Consider the following 22,647-nt stretch of genomic DNA (forward strand, 5'->3'; position numbering starts at 1 on the left):
TCGCTACGTTAAATATGTAGTTCCCATCCAGAATGGATTTCTTAAATGTAAAAAATGTAAATTTCAGAATGCCAAAGACGTGAACTGCAGTGACTACTAGACACTGGGATGTTTCTGCAGCTTTGTGGCACGATGTGGGTCCAACCCAGGGTTTCCCTGAGTTTCCTCTTGTCTAATTTCGTGTGCAGAAATGTGCAGTTCTAAACTCCAAACGTCAACCACTTTTTCTTAGAGTATTTTTCTTTCTTTTTCACAGCGCGGAAAAGGATATGCTAGTCAATTCTGCAGCTTACCCGAAGCAGTATGATTTGCACAGAGTCGACCAACAAAAGCATCAACTTTTCAACTTCATTATCTTGGCCATCCAGTTAGTTGTGTAGCTGAGTGTTAGATTTCCAGCGGAGTCATCGTGGCCACGTGTAGGACCTAATTGCTCTCAGCAGGCCTGAGAAATGAGTTGAAATGTGCAGACTGTAGAAACTCCATAGGCAACCGGCGTTGCCTCTCCGATCAGTGTGTGCCTGTTTACAGCACTATCTATCCTTCTCTCTCCAAATGTCACTGAGCCCTTTAGATGTTTATATTCACCATGAGAAGCCAGTCATCAAGATAAAAGAAATTTGTGCATTATAAATGCAATATCACTGTTTTAAACTTGACTGTTTTATATTATTTTTGTGTGACCAAGTGTTCCCCAAGCTATCCCAACTTTACAAGAGAGATGTGACTATGTTCTTTTCATCTGTGGGCTATTAAAATAAATGTTGTATCCTAAAGACCCACAAAATATCAAAGACATTCTGTAGTTATATACACCGTGTTGCAAAGTGTTTACTGTACTATTTCAAAGCTTCTAAATAAATATAAAATATATATTATATTATATAATTTTCCTAAGATGTGATACAAATTAGTTGGTTTTTAAATGGATTCATACAGCCCTCACCATACAATAAAAAGAAGGCAATTCAGGGTCCCTAAGATTAACTGAGAAATACTATCAATAGTTTGTCCTAATTTTCATACCTTGCTCAATCCTGTATTCTTCTTTCTTTAAAAGAAAGTGAAGTTCTAAGCTGCAAAATTTTGTCAAGAACTCATTGTGAATTTTCAATGCCAAAGATGTAGCTGTTAATATTGTCAGGCGGAGCACAGAAGATGTAGTTTCAAAACATCGAGCAGTCTACATGATTCCGATTCTATTTCCACGGCTTCTGAATTTAGCATCACTTAAAGCTTTTATAAAGAAACTATAAATTCACCTGTATTTGTTGTTAGGAAAAAACTGGGTGTCTGTACATTTTGTGGTGTAAAATATGTAACTGAAGATTTTACTATTTTAAGACGTTCTCATCATATAATTCATAGCATTTTATTTTACATAGTTTTACATAGTTTTGTGACTCTTAAGTAAACATGAATAAAAATCTATAACTCTATATATGAATATATAGAGGTATATAAAATAATTATCTGAGCTGGTATGTATTAACAATAAAAATATTTAAAAAGTCTCTAAATTTAAAAAAAAAACGTTAAATAAATTTGGAGATAGAAACATGATACATTACTGTTTCAATATTATATGTGAAATTTTTATAGCTTAAATGTAGTCAATGTCTTATTAATGAGAATATTCTTCATTGGTCAGCCTTGAAAAATTAATTTTGTCTTATACTTTCATGTCAACAAGGTTAATTATTAAATTCAGAAAGACATATTTTCCTTTAGTTCACATATTTTTTTATGCTGTTGTCTGTTGCTTGTTGAAACAGGGGATGAATAAGAATCAGAGGATGTATGAGAGATTCATCCAAGCAATTCATGGAATAAATTTAACTGCCCTATAAAAAAGACTCCAGAATGATATCAAGATATTTACCAAGCCCAAATCATAGGCTCATTTTGAAGTGATAACCTTTATTTTCATCGGGTTATATTCTCGCTGTTAATTTGAGCGACAGAATGAAAGAGAATAGACTAAAATGTGACACTTAACAAAAGAGCTCCATCTAATTTCATATGACTTAAAACTGATTTTAAATTAAGATTGATCATTAAAATACATACATGCAGTCATTAGCACTTCTCATATTAGTTTAGAGTTATATTTAGTGTCATTCTTTTGATACTACCAAGTTACATAATAGTGTATTATAACGCCAATTAGCTTATAGCAACATACTGTAAACATCACCCTGTCTCCGAGGGACCATTTGAAAAAGAAACCAGTTGATCATGTGTGTTTCCAAAGCACATACACTCTTGGGTGCCACAGCAGTCCTTTTTCAAATGTATGGCATATTATGTGATAGATTATTTTAGTAAGAAGATGTTATATATAATTTAACTGAGAAAAGGTTTGTTTTTTCTAATTACTTCTAAATCAAGAAAAATTTTTTCAATCACTTAGTACTAAAATTGTTTTTGCTTCAATGTACAGCCCTGGCTTAACAACCACGTTCATCTTTCATGCTCACCTCACAAGCAATGGTTGTACTAATTCACTTAATTTAAAATGTTTTTTTTTAATCTTTCAGATCATATGCAATATACGTTAGACATCCTTTTCTGATAGATAGTTATGTGCTAGCAATTTTTATATATCATAGCAACTCTCTAGAGTAATCTGTAGTTTTAAATTATGTCATCATTCTACCAAAACATACACAATTTGACAAACCAAATTATTAAAACACATAACATTAAATGCTAGGATCATTCATCAGTTATTGCATGCAGGATAAATTAGAAGTGACAATGGAGATATGGTTTCAGTAAATTGAGTAAAATATTATGTTTCAATAAGAATGCCTATTAAAAAAAGCAGTGAAACAAGAGAGCGATGAAATACTACAGGTAGTTTCAGCAACACATCAAGGAGAGGCCGTGTAATTTTCCCATTTAATCTGACTGTTTCCATATTCAGTCTGCTAATATTGTGTACATGCTCAAGGAAACAATAGTCTTAGACAATGTTTCATCCATAATACACTTCCAATAAAAAGTGGAATTTACTCCTTATTTAGTCTCATTAGTTTTAGAGCAGTAAAACTCAAAAAATTTTCCTGTGGAAAGAGTGTTGTACGTTTTTAATGGTATGTCAAATGACAATTTTTAGGAATATTTCATCACATGTAAAGTTATAATTTTAATCTGTGAGCCTAATTTTGTAAAATCACCTTAAGTCAAGTCTATAAATATTGCATCATAATGGAATCAAAGATATAACAATGTCAATGATATAAATGTGTCACCCTTTTTAGGAAACATGTATATTTAATTTTAGGAAAATATTAAATGCAATGCCTTTATCCAACATTGTGACTTAGAAATTCTATAGAGGATATAAATATTTTCATTATTCATTCTCTTTTGTTTCTATTTTGTGCTAAAATTTGTCCTCAGATGCTCTGAAACATTGAATTCCTTTTGCTTTTCCATGAAATGGAAGAAAAATATTCCCAGAAGTTCTTGACATATAGGCTCTCAGAAGTAGGCATTGATATTACTGTAGAATCTTGCAGAGTTGTGTATGGAGTTCGGTTGATCAAACTGAATGTGATGAATGTTTGCCAAGTTAAATAAGGAATTTATGGTATTGAAAGATAATGAGACTGTTTTTGTCATTATGTTTAATTTTCTCCTTCACAACAATATGTAGCATAAATACCGACAGAACTACAAAACCTTTAATATTGGTACACTCAATGATTTTGCTGGAATCATATTTTCTCATACCGGCAAATTTTTTTTGTGTTCTTAATCCTTCCTCAAGTCTAATTTTGTAGTGGTAAAGGCTTTGCATTAACATCCTTTTTATGTTCCTTTTTTAAACAAGGAATACCAGAAAATTGCTAAATTCAATATTTTTTACATCCTGAAGTAGTAAAGTTATTTTGTATATTGTTAGTACTTCAAGAAATATCCCCCTGAGAAGTTGGACAAAACCCTTATGCAGTAATCTGTGAAATTGTTCAGTAGAGAATATTTTCTGCAAACACTTGGCTTAGATTTTAGATCTTAGCATTCTGTCAGAATGCTGGTAGCTGTGTGCCGCCAGAGTATAGCAGGCAATAATAAGACTTTGATTCTAATACTTTTAGTGTGCATGCATGTGTTTCTAATCACTGTTATTTTTCAAGTATTTGTAAAATTAGAAAAAATAATATCTTTTCTTGAAAACTCGTCCGATGCTTAGTTTGAAGTTTTTCTCCCCAGATGTTTTTTGAGGAGTGTGAAAATACTGCATTCTGGATGCAGAAAATATTACATTTTCACATGCAACTTAAAAAATTCTGGAAGATAGAACTCTCACTTCCCAAACATCTGTATGTCCTTGAGCTGAATGTGAGCAGCGAGCTTCAGTTCTGTGGACATGTCTGATACAATTATCTGTGAGTGAAAACAGGGTATTCTAACACATGAGTTTCAGTCTTAATTGCAGTGTTGTTACTGTGAATGCTATAATCATACATAAGTAAAATGTGTGTAAATGTAATATATTATTTTATACTGCTGTATACATACAAAATAAATAAAACTAGGATACATATCACACCATCTTTCCATGCATGGATCTTCCACTGACGTCACGGGAGTTTGAATAAAATCACCAGTGGTAAACATGGCCCTATGTATAGAAATGACGGATGCTGACAGAGTAATTTCAGTAAATTTAGTCTTAATATCACAGGTCGAAGGGATATTGCTTAAAAATGTGTATCACTTGAAATAGCATATGGGAAACTTTGAAGAATTTTTCGTGTTTACAGATTGAGTGTCATCATTCAATTCCATGTGAATCTCAGGATTACCCCCAACAAATCTTTTAAGTCAACATTTTTCCAATTAGTGCTGGATTATTTTAACTTAAAACTTTTAAAGTAATATCACAAATGTTAACACATAAATAAATTGCACATAAAATGTGAGTGTCTGCAAGTGATAAGGTAAACAATATCTAAAATGAGAAAAACCATCACTTCATAATCAAAGTTCATGGGAAACACAAGGAAAAAAAGTCAAATCGGTGTCATTTTTCAGAAAAGAAACTATGAATGACAGGAGTGGTGCATCTTATATAATGTCAAAATCATCTAAGTTAGATCTATAGAAACTTTGCTTTCAACAAGCCAAAGATAGAAACAATGTACTTTTTATTCTCCTGTGTGATCAGTATAAGTACTTTTCATTAGTTCAACCTGCACACACTCAACTTAAAAGCTTCATCTTATCAGACAGCAAGGAAAGGGCTAGGCATTTGTTTTTCTTTGAACTTCTTTTCTATAGAAAGGATGAACTGAGATGATAATTCTCCATAAAATGTAATAATTATGCTTTGCCTATGTTTCTTCTTATCCCTGTTGTCATTCTTTCTGACGACCATAGCAACAGTTTTTAAATAAAATTAAATGCATCATAAAGGTAAAACAAAATTCTACTTACTCACCTAGTTTTGGCCATCACAAGTTATAAGCATATTTTATATTCTTTCACAAAAATTCTAATTTGATTAAGAATGCAAACAAATGAAAAGGAAATGTATAATGGTGAAACGATGGAAATGAAGTAATTGAAATAGTCAATGAAGGCTGAGACTGACTTAGAATAGATATTAACCTGAAAATATATAAAGCAAAATAATCACAGTAAGGAAATAGAACTAGAACAGTATCAAAGATCATCCTTCATATAGAAGACAATAGTTTACTTTTAGAAACTACACACACACACACACACACATATATATACATATATGTATATATATGTGTGTATATATATATGAATATATATATTCATATATATGTATATATATATATGAAATGGAGTACCCTGTGAAACACCATTTTTCTGATGAATCATTCCCCCAAATGTTTGCAACATATTGAATGATATGATCTCTGTTTCTAATTTAAACAGTTTCATGTGGCAGAAAGTGAAGGAAGATATTTTTGAAAAGTTGCTTCACTCTGATAATAACTGTGCAATCTAGATAAGTATTGCTAATTATAGGACTTTTTCTGAGAATTAAGTGAGCTCCTTATGGTTAACTATAGGTAGACTGTTATTATTAGCATCAGTCTTATTATTATCATTTCAATCACTTTATCACCATCATTGATTTTAAACACTGTAGAACACAATCTACACATGGAAAACACCCCAGCCTACTGGAGAGTTGTAGTTAAGCAAGGATCATTTCAAATCCTGAAGGTGAGTCTACACTTCTTTGAGTACCCATTCATCAGCTCTGTCACTCTGTTTGCATGCAGAATGCAGAGCAGGAAATAAACTCATCCCTACCAGAGGACTGATCTTTTTTTTTTTTTTTCAGCTTCCTCAGCAACTCTAACAGAATAATTTATTTCTATGATTGAAAAATGCAGAAATCTGAATGTACCATAGCTACACCGTTGATGCCAATGGCCTTTCTGAATATTTGTTGGGAGTACTGTACATTTGATGGGATCTTTCTTGCACATAAGTATCATTTTTACATGTCTTCTGTTCACTTTGAAAATTACTTGAGGCAGCCTTCAGGATGTGCTCAGTGCAATTGGACTGTTTAATGGTTCTAATTGGAGGTCTCTGCCTGGTGAGAGCTCACTTCCTTAGTGTTACCGTTTGATGTTTAAAACATTTCTAGAATTATCTTATTCTTTTGAAAGTAGTAAATTCCTTTATATTCCCCAATTAAAAGAATGCAATCCATACTAATCAGTAGTCAAATTGATGCTTCCAAAGGAGCATTTCCATTTTAAAAGGATTTATTAATTCATGTGGAAATTTAAGTGGGACCATCGTGTGGATGGTGATAAGTGTGTGATATTTTGTCCTTTTATTTTCCTGGGATGGTTATTCTAGACTTCCGTAACTAGTCTTTGGAGACAAAGGACCCTGTCTTTACATGGCACTCAGGTTATGGGAAGGAGAATCCATAGTCTTTTCTCTCTCTTCCCGTTTTGTAAGTAACTTTTCTGTGTACTACAAGAGACAGAACAAAGACAGGCAGAGACATTCATGTAGGGGAATACAGAAGCCAGAAAGTAAGCTCTGTTCTAAAATAAGGGAAATTTTATTTCTTCCTTTAAAAAAAAAAGATTGATTTTTATCTTATTTATACATATGCATGTGTGTTTTGTGTGAAAATACACCATGTGTTTTCCAGTTCCTGAGAAGACCAGAAGAGGGCTTTGGATTGCATGGAGCTGTAGTTACAGGCAGTTGTGATTTTCGTTTTTATATGTATGTTGGTAACCAAATTTAAATAACAAGTATTCTTAGCCTCTGAGCCATCTTTCTAGTCCAGTGAAAGATTTCTATCTTCATATTTTAAAAATACAATCAACAATGTAACAAATAGCTAAATTTAAATATCTCCATCATTCCATTTCTCTTAAAAGTGTGGGTAATTGGTGATGTAGGGGGATCCTTAGCAAGCACAGAGTTATTCTTTCGAACCCCAAATTACAAATGTATTCAATAGTTTTTCCCTATAACTAACTACACTGGCCTATGGTTCTGACACCATGAAATAACTCAAAGACTGATGATTTCTTTTGATATTATTTGAAAACTACTATCACTTTTAAAAGTACTTACAAGAACTATAGGAAGATAGCAGACATTACAACATACCAAGTAACTTCAAATCAGAAAGGAGTGTGTGTGTGTGTGTGTGTGTGTGTGTGTGTGTGTGTGTGTGTGTGTGAAAAGAGATAGAGAAAACATCTATTGACTCATTAAGAGCAACATGAAGTTCCCTTGGTCTTGGCTTCTTCTAGGCTTTTCTGGGTCTGGAGGGGGTGGGTCTCTGTTTGTTTCAGGAAGCTCGATTTACCTGAGAATGATGCTCAGCAGGGCCTGCTACTTACATACTCTTAGGGAAAGTGGAAGCCTTTGAATCTTTTCAGTTTAAGGAAATCCCTGAAGTTATTTTGAATTGCATACTTAAGCTTAAGAAGCATCCTTGAAAGATCCAGTGTTTCACCTTTACAGCAGTTCTCAACTTTCCTGATGCTGTGACTCTTTATACAGGTCCTCATGCTGTGGTGATCCCTAATCATAAAATTCCTTCCTTGCTGCTTCACAGTTGCAATTTTGTTACTGTTTTGAATTGCAAAGTAAAATCTGGTGTATATTCTTGAGGGGGTTGTGACCTCCAAATTGAGAACCACACCCTTAGACCATCCTGTTATTTTACTTCCTTGTAAATGTACTGTGCCTCAGTGAGCTACTCTCTAAACTAGAAGGTTTTTATATTGGCCATAACCTCTATGCATGCCAGCTTAATGTAGTTCAATTGATTTAATGAAATACACAAAGAAAAATAAGAAGAGGTGGAGAGGATTCTTGAAATGGCCATTCATGACATTAGTTAGTGAAGAAGTGCTAACTTCAGATTACAGGAACACATAAGACATTTACCTAATTTTGGATAGACAGAGGAGAAAGACAGAAAGATGTCACATGTGAGCAGGCACTAAAGAGCACACTGAGTGTCACTGAGATTACATCCAGGAACGGAAAATCAGATGAGCAAGACATTGTTGTCAATTCTACTTGTGAGCAAGAAGAAACAGTTTTGCCCAGTCCTATCTGATGGAAACAAACAAAACAAAACAAAACAACACAACAACAATAACTTATTTGGCTAGGTTCTAGTCATCAAGAGTAAGTAATAATGACACAGTACTGTTGAAAGCCTCCTTGAACATGCCAGTTATGGAGTCTCACAACTCTTATTTCACAGTAAGATCTTTAAAACTTTGACATGATTTTATAATTTGAATATAAGCTGAGATTTCTAAAAAGCAGCAATGCCTGAATAGGATGGAACGTAGGCACATGACCAAGTGGAAGGAGACTGAGGTTGATACCCAGCTTTGAAAAACATGCATTTGATGACTGTTCTCTGGCAGTGACAACAAAGAAAACTGTAAGATGTGTGTCACTAGTTTAGGCAATGGAAACCACAAGGAGCGGGGATTTATATGACTATAACTCTAACAAAGTAGGATTTGCCTTTCACTCTGAAGCTTGAGTGGACCTACCCTAAGGAAGTCATAATTTATGCCATTTAAACTGACTGTCTAGAATCTAGAGGGACATGAAATTTGGTTGGGGCTCTACTCAAGAGCTCAGCATTGTTGAGCAAAGGAGATGGCTCAGTCTGTAACTACCTGTGATACACTCCCAGCACTAAGACAGGAGAAAGGGTGCACATCTATAGTCCCAACACCATGTAAGAAATTACAGAACACTCCCTAGGGCTAACTGGCCAGCAAGGTTAACTAAATTTAGAAGTTATAGATTCAGTCAGAGCCTTTGTCACAAAAAAATGTAAGTTGGAAAAAGATAGAAGACAGTCCATGCTGACTTACAGTGCCTACATTCACACATGTGCACATAGACCTTCCCACACCAGTTAGTCACAAACACAACTTAACATGGTCTATTTTGAGAAATTAAATAAATGTCATTGTCACTCTCAACAATACCTGCTTGAAAAGTGTTTCATATGGTATGGATAGTGATATCCATCATCTTGTATTATTGAATTATGGCCGAACCAATAGCAAGCTGTTCACTGTAATCATATCCAAGCCCAGAATTTTTACAGGAATCAAATACAGCTTCCAGATGCATAACAGGCCAGCTGTTGTGAGGTACATGAGACTGAAACAAGGAAGACATCTTTATTTGAAAACATGGCTGAATGGCCTGGGGATGTAGGTCAGTCAGATGTGAATGATAGGTATGCATACTGCCCAGGGTGAGGTCACTAGTCCTCACATAGACTCAATCACATCTTAGGAAAATGTAGTCATGTGAGAAGCTGGAGAACAGTTGTCCATAGTCCATCTTGTCTGTAACATTAGATAAGAATGGTCTATCCACACATGTGATTGGTATTTCTAGACATGTAAGGCTAGGCTTTGGGTTTAGACTTCTGCTACCTGTCCTAGAATTTCTGTGGCTTACACTTTGAATTCTCAGTATATCACTTGGAGAAGTCAGTGCAAGAACTCAAAGAAAAATTGGATGGCAAAAGCATGGCAGAATGATGCTTGCTTGATTACACACTCATCTTGGCTAGCTTAACTCAGCAATGCCTCCTTAAGAGTAGTGCCTCCCACAATGGGCTTTGCCACTTTTTTATCAATAGCAATAAAGACATTTCCCACAGACACACCTCATGGTCCAATCTGATATAGGCAATACCTCAACTGAGATTCTCTTCTCATGTAACTCTTAGCTTTGTTGATAGTTAATGGTAACTAGGATAAAAAATTTTTGGAAGTGAGAAAAACCATTTGAGTCAGATAGCATGAAGACAGAGCTACTAAGATGCCCTAAACAATCAGTCATCAGGCTATCTGAGAACTGGTGCTACCTGCCATGATTAATTCTCCATTCTTAGATTGTTTGAGAAGAGTCAAAATGCTGTTTTCCAGAACATAAAGTTTTAATAAATCATGGCTTTCTAAAGGTCCTCTAACATCTTTGTAAATGTATGGAATAATCACTATATTACCAATTTGTGAAAGCTCATAATATAATTTGAAGTATATCTATTTAAATTTATGTTAAAGGCACTTGATAAATTCTCTGAACCATCAAATGAGCCTTTGTTTTGGATTTTAAAGAATTTCTTCAATTATTATTTATTTTTGTTTACTTTTCTTCATCACAGATACCTTATCACTTAAGGTACTTTCTCTACTAACTGCTGCTTTTTTTTTTAAACTTAGTTTCAAAGTCTGTTTTCGAAGAAAATATTGGTTTTGTTTATCTTCTAATCTTTTTAAGATTTCTATCTTCTAAGATCTTTACCAGTCAATCTCCCATTGGGCTTAACAATTTATTGTTACATTTATAATGTTAATTTTAAGAAGTTTTCTTTTATATTCCTCAAGAGAGTCATTTCAACTCTTTTCCTACATTATATATTGTTCTCCATTCACCTGAATGTCTGAGATGAGAGACATGTCAATCAATAGTCTCTCTTTCTTGGAATTGATATAAAAAGATTCCATAAATTGAGGTAACACAATGGTACAAATGTTCCTGGCACAAATTAAGACTTTCCAACGTCATTTCAATAAGATAGAATAAAAATGCGTCACTCTCATTACAATAAAATTTGAACTCAATGTATGGATGAAAGACACCTCAAGGAGTAGTGTCTTTCTTGGAATTATGGTAAAAATGTTATATAAATAAAGGCAGCACAATGGTACAGGTTTTCCTTCCACATATAAGATTTATGAAATAATTTCAAGCAGAAAGATAGAAATGCATCAATTGATTATCTTTATAATAAAATTTGAATGGTAAACTGTTGGTGAGAAGTGTTTATTGGTTATATAGTTATTTAGAGTCATTTAGACAAATCATTTAATTAGAGAATGTTACTGTCTATGTTACTGTCTTTAGGTATATTTTCCTTGTTAGCTGTTCAAAAGAAATATTTTTCGTATCTTCTGTCTAAAGGCATAATCCTGGGTACTTGGACTCTGAAAGTTAATCAGGAAACGAAACTTAGAAGACTAAAATCCCAGACTTTTCTAGTGTGACAACCAGACATTAAACTCTGCCTGCTGTCTTCCAATCTAAAAACTGTCTGTGTTAACTTCCAAGAGGATAAACCTCAATTGTAGCTAGAGTGAACACTCTATCAAATACCTGTGCAGGTAGATAGGGGCATCTGTGCATTTAATGACTTCCTGATGGCATTTTAAATTCCTGCTTGTGGCGTAGTTTCACTCTTGTTCCTCAGCTAATTTGCTGGATCACTTTTTGAGGCTTTGGAATTTTCTGTGGAATTAATTTTCGATTTTTCTCCTACTCCTGTTGTCACTTAGAAATAAATGTTGTCAATATTATTATGTCAGGCACACCCAATGGTGCTTAAACATTCCCCACATGTAAGAAATGCTTTTTCACACTTCTTTTATTGCTTCTAGTGTGTTGACTTTTTTCCACTAAAAACCTTTAAGAGGAAGAAAAATTAGTATAAAACTTGACCTCTTCTCTTTCTTTAATGAGAAGCTTGAAAATGAAGTTTCCACTTAGTGAGCAAACCCGTGTGGTACTCATAGAAGACCATCAGAGGATAATCATGGCTTTGAGGGTTATGACTACATAGCTAGGAAAATGCTGCTCAAGTTTTCTGCTAAGCACATGTAAAATCCCTATTAATATAATTTGATTATTACTATGTCTCTGCTGGAAAGAATTAATATGTTTGAGGAGGAATCATATTTTGAATTAATGATCAGAACTGTAAATGTAGTCAAATGTATTATTTTCTTTCATAATAAAGCAACCCCTAAAATCACACCAAATACCATTCATTTGCTAAAATGTCACTTTTAGAATAATTTATTTTTTCCTTTTTTTTTTTTTTCAAAAACTTTACCCTTATTGCATGTGCATTGGGCTTGTGGACCTCCAATATATGTGATGTACATTGTTGTTTGTTCTATCTAGCACCAGTAACTATTTAGAGAATTCTTTTTAAGGTTATATTTCCACATGAAGAGTCAGTTAAAAATAATAGCATAAAATAGCATTATTTTCTTTTATTACATGGGTTTATTTGCCATTTTGTTCTAATTTGATTAGGACCTGAATTAGTGCCTAAATAGTATCAGGAAACTAGCAAGCTTCAGCACTGGAGGTCAATTTAATTACACTGTGCATGACAGAAACTAGGCCATGTGGGTATTGCCTTTGCCACCAGCAATTGACACCTGCGTGTTAATGAGCTGGTAATTAAGAATTGGCACATGCAGACACAGTTTACTGTTTGGGACCAGGATAACCATATGCTGCTCAAGTTTTCTGCTAAGCACTTTGTTAGGTTTAGAATCACACAATTATATTTGTGAGGCTTCTTAAATGCTAATTCTCCCTTTGAGGGGAGTCTCAAAGGATAATTTTAAAAAAAAATCATATCACTTTTTCACTTTTAAGTGTAAAAATCTTTCTGAATTAAAAAAAGTTGAATTTGAAAAGCAATATGCTTGAAAACATAGCTGAGGAGTTTGTTTAAAAACTATACGTTCCTTCAGTTTGAAAATCTTCATAGGACTTCTATCTTAAAAGGTCATTTGCATTTTTAAAAGGCTAAAAATGACGTTACATGAACATAGGAATGAAGGGAGACAGCCTCTGTCGTTCAAAGCTTTCTCCTGAATGGAGGTGCAATATAAGAAACTCCTTCTGAGATTTCCCCATGGGAGGGAGCGGGCAGGGGACTCCCCTGTGAAGTCAGGGTAGAACAGCATCTAAGGTTTCCTTTCTGAGAAGCCCCAAGTACACTCTTTTCTTCTTTCTGTGCTGTTTGCAGAAATGCTGTGGATGCAGCTGCGCGGAGAGGCTCATTTGACGAAAGATGGAGGCAAGCAAACAACCACATGACTGAGCTCAGAAGCCGATTCTCAACTTGAGCTTTCTGAGGAGACTGCGCCCCAGCCAACAACTAGACTGCAAATCTGAGAGACTTCAGCCAGGCACTAACTGAGCTGCACTAATTCCAAACCACACAAACTGTGAGATAAATATGGGAGGATTATGCTGCTCTCTTCTTGGGAGTTTCCTTTAGCAACCCTAGATAGCTAATACAATAGATAACTGAGAAACTCATTGTCTGCTATAGTAATATGAGTGTTGACTTCTCTTATGTGATGTGGCTATTTTTCCAAACAACATATATGATGTGCACCTGCTGTTTCTTTGCTTTGCTCTTCAACTGTCACTTCAATTTTACTCCTTATCACTTTACACACACACACACACACACACACACACATCACAATCCCCCACCATTTTCTGGATTAATATATTGGCTTAAAAAATAAAAATGTTCTCATCAAATGAAATATGCATTATCTCTGGTGACTTTCAGTTGTGGGAATTACTTCTAATTTTCTTCTTTGAAAGCGCTTGCTTTTCTATAAAACCCTCTGTAGGACATATAGCCTTTTATATGCAGATTGGTATAATTACACTTTGAAATATCTTTGAATTCCCTGTAGCTTAAACTGAGAACATGAAAGGCTAAATGTTATATTGAACTGAAGGATATAAAGGTGCGTGTACATCAATCCAAAATGAGATATAGAAATGAACCTCTCTACACAGCACTGCCCGTTCTAACACATGTTGAAGAATCTTTAACTGCAGAGACTGTCGTTCCTAACAGTCTAATCCTACCTGGGAATGGCTTTATCCATTCATATTTGTTATTCTTTTAGTTCCAACGTGTGAATACCTGTGATATGAAACAAGAGATCCAGTGTAACAAGAGCTTTACCTCTTTCCAGAACAATCCATCATAAAACGGAGTGTTATAAAGAAGGAATTATCTACCCAAACTGTCATGCCAGAGGGGATGGAAATCACACTTTATGAAGTCAATAGAAAAGTCCCATGGCAACAGTGAACCTTTCCAGATCTCAACCACAAACAAAGGGTTCTCTTCCACTGGGAGGATGTTCAGGCCCAGGACAGATACATCTAGAGTATGTAGATGGCTGTAGAGATGGGTTAGCAATTTAGAACACTTAATGCTATTGCAGAGGACTAGAATTCAGTTCCCAGTGGACATGGGAGGTACAATTATTCCTAGTTCAAAGTTCAAGGAATCATAGACACAGAAATTTAAATAAATGTAGTTTTTAATAAGAGTATTTAAAGTACCTTCATTCTTTATTGCCAACAATGGGAAGTGAGAAAAGCTAGTGCGTCTGTATAAAGTCAAAACTTGCCATCAACATTTAACTTATTAAGAACAGATTCCATGCAACTAACTTTATTTCAAGAGTGTTTCCTGTTAACTTTTAATATTCTGTAATTATCCTACTTTCAGTTAAATGGATCTCAAAATTAGTCTTTTCAAACTAGGTGTACATTTAAAAATATCTTTTTTTATGTAAAAAGCGTGCCTTCTCACAAAATTATATTTTATATAAATTAAAAGGAAAAAAAAAGACCCAAAATGGTTAACCAAAGAAAAATTTAGGTTTAAGGCAAAATTCCCTAAATTCTGGTGTTCTGCAGAATGAAGAGATACTAATTAGTTACAATTGAAATTGTAAGCTATTATGAATTGTAAAAAATTATGAATACTCAGAAACCAATGCCAATTCATAGAGAACTGTGGAGGCCATGGAATGTAATGCTCATGTTTGCAATCGAGGCTAGGGAGCGTCCCCATTTTTGACATCGTTCAAAACCTGACACTTATTAATCTTCAAAATATGGAAGGAGGGAAACGATAACAATATAAGCTGTTTATTTTAAGAAAACATAATTGCCAATTTGCTTTGAATCTGTCATTTTAAAAACACAACATTTTTTTTTCTTTTTTAATTAATCATTCCATTTGTGTCCCATAAGTTTGGGTATGTTGTAGCTTCATTTTCATTAAATTATAAAAAGTCTTTAATTTCTTTCTTTATGTCTTCCTTGACCAAGTTATCATTGAGTAGAGTGTTGTTCAGCGTCCATGTACATGTGAGCTTTCTGGTGTCTTTGTTGCTATTGAAGACCAGCCTTAATCTGATAGGTGGCATCGGGCCTAATGGTGTTCAACGCCCCAGTGTAGGGGAATACCAGGGTGGGAGGATGGGAGTGGGTGGTTGGTTGAGCACTCTCATAGAGGCAGACGAAGGGGTTTCCAAAGGGGAGATCTGGAAAGGGGAAAACATTTGAAATGAAATAAATAAAATATCCAAGGAAAAAAATCATTCCATTTGTTTACATCTCAAATTATATTCCACTTCCTGGTTACCCCTCCACAAACCCCCATCTCACATCTGCCCTCTACTCCCTCCTCTTTGCCTCTATGATGGTGTTCCCACCCACCTTCTTCTGCCCCACTGCTCCAGCATCCCCATATACACTCCTAGGTTGATGACCTAGTCTCTGGGAGCACTGCATGGTCTGACCAGCCAATGTTGTTTTTCCTATGGGGTTGCAATACCCCTCTGCTTCTACAGTTCTACCCATCAGGGTCCCTGAGCTCAGTCTGATGGTTGGCTCAAAGCATCCATATCTCATTCTTTTTTTTTCAAGATTTATTTATTTATGCATAATGAGCACACTGTTTCTGACACACCAAGAGAGGGCACTGGATCCAATTATACATGTCGTGAGTACCATGTGGTTTCTTGGAATTGAACTCATGACCTCTGGAAGAATAGCCAGTGTTCTGAATAGCTGAGCCATCTCTCTAGCCCCAAAATACAACATTCTAAAATGTGTTTTTTCCCTGGGACAAATGGTGAAAATTTGAAAATTCAAATGTTTCAGGAATGTTCTACCAAATTAATGCATGTAAAGCATTAGAACCACCATTGATAACCAACTGAACAAGTAGGAAATAGACAATGTATAAAGATGCTAAGATTGTCTAACAACTCCCTATACTGCTTGAAAAACATGTGTCCTTCCACAAAAAAAAAAAAGTATGGCTAATGCAGAGACTCAGATCAGTTCTGATATCTAAATCTGATCATACATAAACTTCTATGTGGAATGATAATCTACAAAACAATTTTTATTATGTAAGTGGAGAACCATGTTATTTTCTGAGACTGGCACCTTCCATGAATTCACTAGGATCCTTGTTGAATGAACATTCTGTCTACAAATAGTGACATGGAACCAAACCAAAAAGAAAACCTAACCCCTCAGCTAATTTGTTTACAGTTGTTATGTGGTGAAGAATCATTTCTTTTACATCTTCTGATAAGTACAATAATTGATGGTATTTTGATAAAATATGAGAAAAACCCAAATCTCTTCTGTGGGTTTTTATGTGACTACAGAGTATAAGACAAACCAAGCAAAGCCCGTCTGGTTAGTTTTTAAACCCAACCAATAATGAGGCTATTGAGAAAGAAAGTACTCTATGAATGGTACCTCTGGGACAAGCACTCTGCTCTTTGGCACATCTCTTACATGAAAGAGATCTCATTCACACATCAACACAAGACAAGCTGAGACATATATACGTATTCCTTAATGATAAGACCAGTGACCACTGGGGCTACGAATCTACTCATAACCTGTGTGCACCTGTCACTTTAAACTGAGGTTTCTCAGTTTAAAGATGAAGACAGAATGCAGCACTTAACCAACTAACTTTTCATTGGCACGTTCTGAAAACTGATATTCTCTCTTTTGTAAAAGAAAAACTCTTTTAGAGGCTGAAATCTCAACACTATTACTGTAGAGAATTGTGATTTAATTAGAACTTATAGTGCAACTAATAGGAATGATGGGAAGAATAAAAGTTAAATTAAATTATATATTGTAACATTTATTATATTCATGATAAAAAGTCCTTCAATATTGAGTTCTTTTGTTATAGGTAGATTCCTACTTTTTGTCAAATGTAGGATTCTAATAAGATGGTTTAGAAAGATATGTAGCTATTTTTTTTGTAGCGAATAGTACAGTCAATATGTAGCTTTTTACAATAGTATTCTGAATGAACACAATCTTTCCTGGAAGGGAAAAGGAGGCTCATGACTCAGGAAGTTCAAGAAACTTACAGGGACCAGAAAACTAAGAAAGGGTCAGGACTCACAAGGTTATTTCTAAAGGTTATGAAAGCATCAATAAATTGATTGGGAAAGGAAGTTCTCCAAAGTATTTTCTGGTGCAAACTGGGTAGGAAGCTGCAGCCTCCTCATTTGGTTGTGGTGTGGGCATTTCCATGATGCACAGCCTTAGAATCATCCATCTTCCTGTAAGTAACTCTAATAAATGCCTTGGTTTACTAAACTCTACTCCAGTGGAATCACCTCTTTGGACAGTTTTCAACACCATATATGGAGTGGACAGATACTTATTCCATCGCAGGAAAAGTTAACAGTAGAATATACAGCAATAAAATGAAAGGTGGAGATCTTGTTTAAACCTCACAACATAACTCCCTTCCTCTAATGGGATCCGAAGAAAGTGGAAGAGAAAATATAGGAAACTTCATTTTCAAAGGACATTGTATGTTGTATCAGTTTCTGAGAGATTTACAACTCTTTATCATGTTAATAGTCTCTTAGGAGTTTTTCATTAAAAACAATCTTATTTAACAGTGTTTTAGCCTTATGTTTAAAGCATATATTTAAAACTGACCATAGCAATGTTTTTGTATAAAATTAGCATGCCAAAATGAGAGTTATGAAATACATACTTTAGGAAATGTTGATTTACCATTCTATTTACTGCATAGCTAAAAACAATTGGACCCTAAGGACTGTGGCTTAAAGTTGTGTGACAAAATAGCAGCTGATGTGCAAGAAGGCAGCAAATGGCAAATTTTATGCATGTCAGACCTAGGGCATGGAATCTTTATATAGCCCAGGTTAAAATCTTTATTCTCGTTATTAAAAAAAGAGCATTTCAAACAATATAGATCATTTCCTTCTCACCCCTACTTCCCTACCCACTCATTGTTTTGTTTAATTCATAATAACTTTGTAAAATAACAAATTGTGTGTGAACTGGGCAGTTAGCTCAGTGAATAAAGTACTTGTTGTGCAAATGTGGGGATCTGTAGGGACTGGAGTTCTCATCCTTAGAATCCACATCAAAAAGTAGGTTCCTGTGGAAGGAACTAGTTATCTTAGAGCTTGGAAGGCACGTACAGATGACCCTAGGAGTAAGCTGGCTACTTGACTACCTAGATATGGCAACTCATAAGTTCAGTAAGACAAAGCCTCATCAAATGAAGGATATCCAAGCCAAGAAGGGTTGCATACAATTTTCACTGAGGGCTAGAGGCTGGTGGATTTCTGTGTAGACCAATCTGGTCTACAAAGCAAGACATGATAACCAGGGATATGTAGAGATCCTGTTAAAGAAAGAAAGAAAGAAAGAGAGAGAGAGAGAGAGAGAGAGAGAGAGAGAGAGAGAGAGAGAGAGAGAGAGAGAGAGAGAGAAAGNAGAGAGAGAGAGAGAGAGAGAGAGAGAGAGAGAGAGAGAGAAAGGAAGAATGAATGAAAGAAAGAAAGAAAGAAAGAAAGAAGGAAGGAAAGAAAGAAAGAAAGAAAGAAAGAAAGAAAGAAAGAAAGAAAGAAAGAAAGAAAGAAAGAAAGAAAGAAAGAAAGAAAGAAAGAAGAGATGGAGGGAAGGAAGGAAGGAAGGAAGGAAGGAAGGAAGGAAGGAAGAAAGGAAGAGGGAACCCAAGGTTGACTTTAGGCCTCTAAGCACTTAATCACATGTGTTGTGTATCTATCCATTCACACATGAACACACACACACACACACACACACACACACACACACACACACACACACTTAAAAGTAACAAATTCTGCTTTGACTGTCATTTGTTTCTTTCCTTCTCTTCCTCTCTTCCTCCTTCTTCTTTTCGTTTCTATTTTTTGTTGTTGTTGTTATTTCTGACTAGTACTTGAATTACTCTCATTGGATTATTCATTGGTTACTATGATAGTATTGATCAATATAATATACTGATTACTATCATAACCCATAATTGTTATTCATGGTTAGTATATATAATATTTATATTGTATTTGACACATATGTCAAATGATATAACTATTTTTTCTATAGTACATAAAGTATGCTTAGAAGAATTTTAAAAGAGGTGAGAAGATTTATCAAAAGGAGGCATCCATTATGCCTCCTGAGATTTGCCACCACCGTTTTAGTGGATTTTTTCTGTTGCTGGCAAAGAAGAACTAATCTCTTTGAGGTATCACGTTACAAAAATGCAAACACTGGGTAAGTACAGAAGGCAAACTGCCTCTGTTCCATGAGAAATAGTTTTAATGATGACACGGATTTGAAATCCAAACCTGTGAGTTTGAATCATGTGTCATTCACTGTTGGTATCAACTTTTAACTTAGAATCACCTGGAAAATGAGTGACAATTGAGGAATTATCTAGACAAAGTTGTCTGTGAGTATTCCTGTAGGATTGTCTTGACTGTTAGTTGATCCAGCCCCTTGTTGGCTGCAGAATTCCTTAGGAGAGATCCTAAATTCTAGAAGATAGGAGAAATTTATCTGAGAGAAACAAGCAGGCAGCCTGGGTCCAGTTGTTTCTCTCTGCTCTTAACTGTGATGTCATATACCTAGCTACTTGAGTGTGTGCCTTTCCTTCCCCACTTGATAAAATATTGTAGGACCGTGAAAAGCAGCTTGTTTTCTGGTCAAGCTAGATTTAAACCCTGGAGACCCAGCAGGTGTTTCTACAAGGGACGGAAGGCCTGTTTGCCATCCTTCCAGATATGAGGCTCTTGACACGATGCTCCAGCTCCATAATTGTGTTACCATCAGTCATGTAGGGCAAACCGCCCCCCCACCCCAAGCCCCTGGTATTCTGTCTGGACTCCACCCCCACAGTAACCTGGCAACAGCTAGGCAAGCTCCTCCCCACAGTTATTTGGCAATAGCCAGATAGGCACAGCCCACTATAAAAGAGATTGTTTGTCCCCTCCTCCCTCTCTTACTCTCTTGTTCTTACTCTCTTACTCTTGCCTCTTGCTCCCTTGCCCCGTTTCTCTCTGCATTCCCCTTCCCCCTCTCTCCACATGGCCATGGCCAGCCTCTACTTCCATACTCTCTCCCTCTCTCTGCCTTTCTACAATAAATGTCTTAAAACCATTTGCCTCTTTTCATCGGGATCCGTAGTGCTGGAGCATTGGTGCAGGTCTTCCTCTAAGAAGCCCCTCTTGCCAGAAGGCCTCCCAGCCCTTCCAGTCACAGCTGTCAGCCAAACCAAGCCAAGCCCACCACCAGAGCAAGCTTAGGACTCTCCTCCCCATGGGAACCTGTCAGAGTTCCCTCCTCCTGCTCTTTTCCCTTAGGTCGTGGGCCAGAGCCCACCTGTGGGCCCCTACTCTGTTCTTTGCTCTTCTGTGGCATACAGAAGCATCAGGGATATCCAAGAGCCTGAGAACCTGTCGTCCTCAGTCTCGGTGCAGGCCCTGGGACCCTGAACCAATTCCAGTAGTTCCACCCTGAACCAATTCCAGTAGTTCCTCGGGGACCTCAGACTCTGCTTCCCCACACCCAAAGCAGGGTGCTGTGGCTTCTCAAAGCCTGACACTTACCTGGCGGCTTTGTTGGGTCCACACAGTCAGACTTCCTGCATACAGCCTCACTTAGCAGCCCGAACCCTGGGACAGACATAGGACTCCATTTTAACCCACAGAATATAACCTGGAATTTAAGATGAATACACCCTTTCTTTTACTATGTTAATTTCTTTGGTTTTTTGTTTGCTTGTTTATTTGTTTTGTTTTTTGTTTGTTTTTTTTTTTGTTAGGATATTTTATTTCAGCAAAAGAAATGAAACTAGGACACTGGATCACAAACATCAGTATGTTAAGCATCACACCTAAAACATTACTGGAAGACTGTGCACATCTCTTTTTACAGGGTAACTTAAGTATTCAAAAACATTCTTAGTGCTCATCAGCATACTCAGAAATTGCATGTGTCAAGAAATCAAATGACACAATAATTTCTACAGATTAGTGTTTCTGGTAATTGTAAAATAAAATAATTTTTTATTTTATTTCCTTTTGAAATCATTTTGTACAATGATAAAAAAAAACAAGCAGGTAGACTTTTGATTCATTCTGAATGGCTTAATAGTAAGTGATTAAAGAAGAGAATCCATATTGACTACAATATTAAGTATATGAAAGCATCTTAAAGTACCAATTTAAATACACAGTTATATTCCCTTTTTTTCAGAAAAAAAAGTAGAGGTAATCTTTACCTATTAAAGTTCATGTTTAATATAACATCTGAATATGTTTCTATTAATGAGTAAGATGTCTTTGGATTACTCAGTACTCATATGTCTGAAGACCTGAAGTGTTCATACTGACTTTTCTACTTTTTCTCAGCTATCAACAATATAATTTTGACTGTTTACAGAACAGATTTCCTTTATGTGGTTGTAAAAGAAACACATTTGTTGCATTATGCTTATAGAAAAATAAACAACATACTTCAAAACTTCATCTTATAAACTGAAACTTAGTAAAGAAATCACTTGTAAATCAATGAGTATCATTAATATTAGTTTTAACCCTATTTTGTAAAACTGGTGGAAATAAAATTGAGGTTCTTTTAGATTCAATTCCTTAGTCTTGTCCCTAGCACTGGAACAGAACATTAGTTGCAGTCTTCTCTCCCCACTGCCCACATCTCTTATGGATCCCCTAAACTATCCCTCCCTCACCTCTGTCCTGTATTGCTCACTGTTGCCCAGCCCCTAACTCCACCAGGCACCCCCTATTGAAAATAAAGAAATCTGCCACAAACAAACAAACAAACAAACAAACAAACAAACAAACAAAAAACCAAACAGGTATGCTGCCCATTGACCTCTCTTTCTGTTTCCCCCCAGACCCAATTTCCCAGGTTCACATTAAGCTCTGTACCAGAACAAACTTGGAATTCTTTCTGCGCCTATAGCCTGTGGGTCCCATAGACCTTCCCCTTCTAACCTTCATCCCTCCACATGTTGCTTTGTCCCAGATCCCAGCTTCATCACACAAACCCTGGTGACCCAAGTACTGATCCTCTGTGGATAACAAGTAGGTTTAAATCAGACCCACCTACCTTTTTTTTTTTTTTGGT

At 35.6% G+C, this 22,647-nt stretch overlaps 1 protein-coding gene across 2 annotated transcripts in view; it reads left to right on the top strand.

Annotated features, from left to right (window-relative positions):
• Pcdh10 (protocadherin 10) overlaps window positions 1–16,461 on the top strand; it is a 57,178-nt gene extending 40,717 nt beyond the window's left edge. The window contains exon 5 of one of the 2 annotated variants that reach the window (XM_021158028.1): window positions 13,361–16,461. In XM_021158028.1, coding sequence (XP_021013687.1) covers window positions 13,361–13,431 — 71 coding nt within the window. In that variant the 3' untranslated portion in view covers window positions 13,432–16,461. Of the gene's footprint in view, window positions 1–256; window positions 1,718–13,360 lie in introns of those variants that run through there. The other variant, XM_021158030.1, reaches the window with a different exon arrangement.
• Window positions 16,462–22,647: the final 6,186 nt, after the last annotated feature.

Source organism: Mus caroli, chromosome 3, assembly GCF_900094665.2.
Source record: "Mus caroli chromosome 3, CAROLI_EIJ_v1.1, whole genome shotgun sequence".
NCBI lineage: Eukaryota > Metazoa > Chordata > Mammalia > Rodentia > Muridae > Mus > Mus caroli.